The sequence below is a fragment of the Pagrus major genome, chromosome 14 (assembly GCF_040436345.1).
Source record: "Pagrus major chromosome 14, Pma_NU_1.0".
Lineage (NCBI taxonomy): Eukaryota > Metazoa > Chordata > Actinopteri > Spariformes > Sparidae > Pagrus > Pagrus major.
The window spans coordinates 19098652-19104268 of record NC_133228.1 but is presented as its reverse complement, the minus strand read 5'-3'; the positions used below and the strand labels follow the sequence as shown (position 1 = coordinate 19104268).

The 5617-nt window shown below is 38.5% G+C and overlaps 1 protein-coding gene across 1 annotated transcript; it reads right to left on the bottom strand.

Moving 5' to 3' along the window:
• Positions 1-1286: 1286 nt before the first annotated feature.
• On the bottom strand, positions 1287-5197 carry ndufb2 (NADH:ubiquinone oxidoreductase subunit B2). The gene is made up of 4 exons (XM_073480464.1): positions 4991-5197; positions 4657-4801; positions 2684-2759; positions 1287-1396 (listed from the first exon to the last, which is right to left on the bottom strand). The coding sequence occupies exons 1-3, from the start codon at positions 5074-5076 to the stop codon at positions 2685-2687; spliced, it is 306 nt and encodes a 101-aa protein (XP_073336565.1). The 5' UTR covers positions 5077-5197; the 3' UTR covers positions 1287-1396; position 2684.
• Between the last annotated feature and the right edge of the window lie 420 nt (positions 5198-5617).

Genomic DNA, 5617 nt, shown 5'->3' with positions numbered 1-5617 from the left:
AGTAAAAAAAAAAAAAAAAGAAAGAAAAAAAAAAAAATTCCAGTGCTGATGTGTGTTTTGCTCGGGGTGTGCAGTTCTTCACTCTCAGGGAATGATGCCATGGACATAAACCTTCGATTAACCACCAGCCACATCATGGATGCAGACAGGATGCTCTCAGCACTCGCTCAAGACTTTAAAAGATTCACCTCATGCTCTGCAGTCGCTGAGGTCTGTTTGTTTTTTCATTGTTTTTAAAAAAAATGATTTCCTGGTCGTGGTTTTCAAGTTGTGATGATACGCTGTGCTTTAACCAGTCAGTCATTGTATCTTTTAGGCTCACTTTTACAACTTCTGTTAACATGGGTTTGGTATTGTCCCCCCCCCCACACTGCTTCCATAAAGGGCAACTCCACCAATTTTACACATTAAAGTGTGTTTATAGGTCTTGTGGAGTCCTACTGCACATGTGGGGAAAAAAGTAGTATAAAGCCTTTTGTGGCTCCAGAGGAAGCTGCATGTAATCTGATAAATTGCCTCCAGTGATGTCAATCTGTAAGTGAAATCACTGGAGAGTAATTATCAGATTACACGCAGCTTCCTCTGGAGCTACAAAAGGCTTTATACTACTTTGTTCACATATGCAGCAGTACTCCTCAAGACCTGTAAACACACTTTAATGTGTAACATTGGTGGAGTCGCCCTTTAACACACGTTCAGCTCAGTGTTAAAGTAGAAAAACTTCCTTGTGACTCTATTAAGACATTTCACACATGTTGCCAAGTAGCTTTAAGACGACTCTTTGAACAGCATGAGACTTTGAAGGCTTTGCTCAGGTTGACCGATCATTCAGACCTGATGACGTGTTCCACATAACCTACAACACGAGCGTTAATCACATTGCCAGACTGACTTCCTCCCTTTTTCTTACACTACACTTTAACCTTTTGAACTCTTTGCATGTCAAAAACACACGAGCTGGCCCGCAGGCAGGGTTTGTTATAAGCTGTTAGTATTCATCGTACAGGATCTGTCCCCTCTTTGCTTTTATACACAGCTCCCTTGGCATTTGTGTTATGTGCGTTGGTTCTTGCAATGTTTTTTTTTTTCTCCAGATTTAAATGGCTTATGATTTAAAATATACAAACACTGGCTAACTGTGACACTGTTGATGCGTTGCATTTTGTTTCTGCATTTCAAAAAATTGCGTGTAAATAAAACTAATGAAATAACATGCTTTTGTCTCATTGTCTAACAACTCACAAATACCTGTAAAATGTTGGTTTAACATTAAAAAAAGACAACAGTTTAGCATATTTAAAGATAATTTTATTAGTCTATGTACAACAATGACTTTCAGACTTTCCTGAAGATTTCCACAAAGACTTGCCCAGCAGCTTGGATCCTTCATGGTGATCTACAAATAAAAGACAACAGAAAATGTTTACAACAGTGGACATAAACAAACGCAACACTCTCAAACAACAGCTCTGCAATAAACCCAAACATCATAAAGACTCAGATCATTTTGGAGGCTGTAGTTTCTGGTGCAAATATGACACAAATTAAGGCAAAATTCAACCCCGATTCCAAAAAAGGTTGGACTCTGTAAAACAAATAAACAGAATGGGCTCATTTTCAACTTCTTTATGATATTTAACCAATTAAAAAATAGCACGAAGCCAATACATTTTATAAATATAGGCTTAGTCTGAATTTGAAGCCAGCAACACATTTCAAACAAGTTGGGACAGGAGCAGCAAAAGACTGGGGACGTTGTGAAACGCTCCAAAAACACCTGTGGAACATTCCACAGGTAAACAGGCTCACTGGTAACAGATGACGGCTCTTTATATTTTATACAACCTCCCACATAGTTTGGAATCTGGTTTGCACTTGCAAAAATGGATTCTCGGGGTAATGACGGTGGATTCGTAGACAGTGTTAGCGGTCAATTTTACTCGTCTACAAATTCAGAGACATTCCTGGAAACAAGACGTAGCACTCAAACCAAGAAGTGCATTTAAAGTCTCCCATCAGGTGCGTATGTTGAATACATTTTGTCACAATCAAGAGAAGAGACGCCACATAAATGCAAAAATGTCAAGAAATCACATGCTGTACATTTAGAGGATAATCTTCACATGAGATTTGACATCTCAGAGCAGAAAAAACACAGGTGTGAACAATTAATTATAATTAAATTGACTGCCATGGGTTACTGTGACGACTGAATAGAACGACACCCTAATCAATGTAATTACCAACACCTGTTCCTTTCTTACTATGACAGCTCAAAATCTCTTCTGTGAATAGGGCCTATTGTGCAGAAGTCTCTCCAGTTAAATGGGTCTGTGGGGCTTTTACAAAAATGTTTTATGTGACGAGAGAGAAAATGGCCCTGTTCTGCCACGACATAAAGGGTTTTCATGTCCAAGTGCATTTCCACCACAGACACATCACTATCATCTTTAAACACTGGAAAAACAACTCCTATGTGACAGTTTTTGACACGAATGATACTCATAAAAACAACTGGAACAAAATGTTGAGTTCTTCGTCTAATCAGAGCTAAAATAATTCAGATGTTTCTAAATATTAAAGACAAGAGATCTTGACAATCCGTAGATTTAGATTTCAGGGTTACATTTAGTGGACGAGCACGTTCCAATCCTGTGTTTTGACTTTTTGACAGCGAGCTAACCTTATTCTTCGTCATCTGCTGGGATTCCAAGCTCCTCGTCCGTCCACTGGGAAGCATCAGGCCAGGGGAAGTGACCCTGCACAAGACGGACATTTCCATATCAGGTTTTTACATTACTGCATACTGTGAGTAAACACAACTATTAAAAGTCCACATATTAGAATTAAAGACAACCTAACTCCTGGAGCTACTCCTTAAATGGCCTTGAGTCTGTGCCACTGAGCAGGATTCGTGTAAAAGCAGTTAACTTCAGGTTTAAAATCGGGTTCTCCTGTATCACAAGTCTGGCAGCACTTTTAACCAGGTTAGATCACCATGGTAACCTATGCTGCACGGTTAACCTGCACTGGAGCAGGATGGATCAAAACCAGCCAACAGCCTCACGGTCAAAATGTCGTAATATCAGTTTGTGTAAAATATCTTTTTTGTATTTTTTAAATGACATATTACTTGTATTCTAATATAATCCATTTTCTCAGACCAGTATTTTGGGTTTTATTTAGATAGATCTGAAAAACAAGTATCTGTAATCTGTTACTGTAAAATACTCCTTGATATATTTGTGACACGTAATAAAGACTAGGCCTAATAGATGTTTTTATAGGTCAGTAGAAATACCTAATGTAGGTATAGTTTACCACACTGCACACATCAGGACAATTATGTCATTACCAGCAGGATTCTTGAGTGCAGATTGCTTCTAGACTCTTATTCTATCAGTCCTATTGTTAGTTCAGAAGAACACGGGGCAACTTTGTGATGATGATTGATAACAGGAAGTACACTCCCTGCTGTGGTTTCTTATAAAATAATCAAAGCGCTGCTAAATACCTCCCATGGATAACAACATTTCAATCAGACAGACCTCATCAGACATCAACTACTTTTCCTCTCCTCTCGCTTTGGCAGTGGAAACAGTCTGACAGGTTAACTTTTCACTTATTCATTAGGGGTTTAACATCGGACAAAGAAGAAAATAAACTCACTCTACACTAGAGACGTGTAATAATCCCCAAATGTAATTATTTGTAGTGTTTCTACAGCTTTGTTTTCTATTTTAGTTTAATTATATAAGTTTCTCGCCTGCAAATACTGTATATCTGTGACTTTTCATTTCTTAGTGTTATGTACTTGGGTCATTTTTCACTTGTAAATTGAATACTTTATGTGAGGCTCTTTCACGGATCCTACTTTGGATCTGCACCCCATCAGAGATTCTCAAGAGACTTATAGAGAAGCAGCAATTCATTGACTGATTGTCAACTACTAAATTAGTTGCCCTTCTCACAGGCTTCTGTTACGGGACCTCTGCTGATGCACTTAAGAGGCAACTGAAAACTGATTTATTCAAACTGGCCTTTGACTCAGCTACTGCTATCTACTATTGCAATATGTGTATTTTTATGTGTTGTTGCTTATGTTTGTTGAGTTTAAATGATACAATGTTCTCACTGATTTTATTTGCTAAGCTCTCTGTGACCTTGCTCATTGAAAAGTGCTATAATAAATAAACATTACATACTTAATTATTTTGATGATCAACAGGTCTGTGTATTAGTTTGTTTTTTAAGAATAACAGTTCTCTGATCTCAATTTCTTAAATGTTAATATTTTCTGGTCCCTTTACTGGTATATGACAATAAACTGAACATCTTTGGGTTGTGGATATAAAACAAGACATATGAGGACGTCATCTTGGGCTTTGGGAAGCACTGATCAACGCTAAAATGTTAACAGTTTGTTACTTGGTCATGATTAAAGGGCTACATCTGGGCACAAGTCCTTATGCTTGTTTGTGTTCTTTTGTTATCTAGATCATAATGTTCAATACTGCATTATAACCTAGTTGTTGGGGTCCACCACTCCTGAATGCATGTAGATGAAACACTATAAAATAATTGTTTGTTGCAGCTCTAGCAGTGTCATACTCAGCGCAAATGGATCTCGACAGTGTAAACAACGTGTTTACTTACCGTGACTGCATCAGGGTCGTGCCAACAGTGCCAGAGGATCCAAAACCACATGACACTGCTGATTAATTCTGCCTCAAATTTCTGGTTCTTGGTTATCTGTGGATACTGCCTGTACTGTGGCTCAATGTGAGGCCCACCACCAGCCCTGAAACAATAACAAAAAAATTAAAAACATGAAAAATATTCCATTTGAGTCACTATCAGACAGCTTGAAATACAGAGTGACATTTAAGATTAGGTGCTGAGGTTGTTTGTTTGTTTTAATGTAGCGTTGTGTTAGCAAGTGGTTGCAATAGCTACTAGCTAAGATGCTAGCGGGCTGGACGATACTTACTTTCTGGTCGTTATCCTCTGAGGACCGCGTCCGACGAGCCGAGATCCTGCCCGGAGGATTCCCAACGCCCTTCCAAAAGAAGACATGGCTGCTTACCTACGAAACAACCCTCTTCTTTTGGGTAATAAAGTAAGATTTGTGCGAACTACTGCCCTGCTTGTCGAGGAGTCACCTTCTCCCCTTGTCAATAAACGACCTCCCAACAACGACAGCTGCGATTGGACGGAGAGTGACGAGCTCCGGTGTTCCTTTGCGCTGATTGGCTGAACGAAAAATACGTGTTTAAAACACAGCGCCCTCTACTGTTCTGCTCTGAATATGACTTCCCCTTTAAGTTGTGCAGTCAATTCTCTATTTTATAGTTTTTACCTGCAAATTATACAATTAAACATGACAAACTAAGTCGACTGATAGCTATGAATGCTTTATTTTGTTTAAACCAAGAGATGCGTTGTGTTTTATATAATTGGTTTGGAACGAGGATGAATATTTGTACCTTAAAGGTGCACTATGTAGTTTTGGGAAAGACATTATAATCAGAAAAGAAAGACTGTTTTTCTAAGCCTATACAAGCTAACTTAACAATGTCTCTTCATTTTCATGACTGAATAAACAAACACAAGTTCA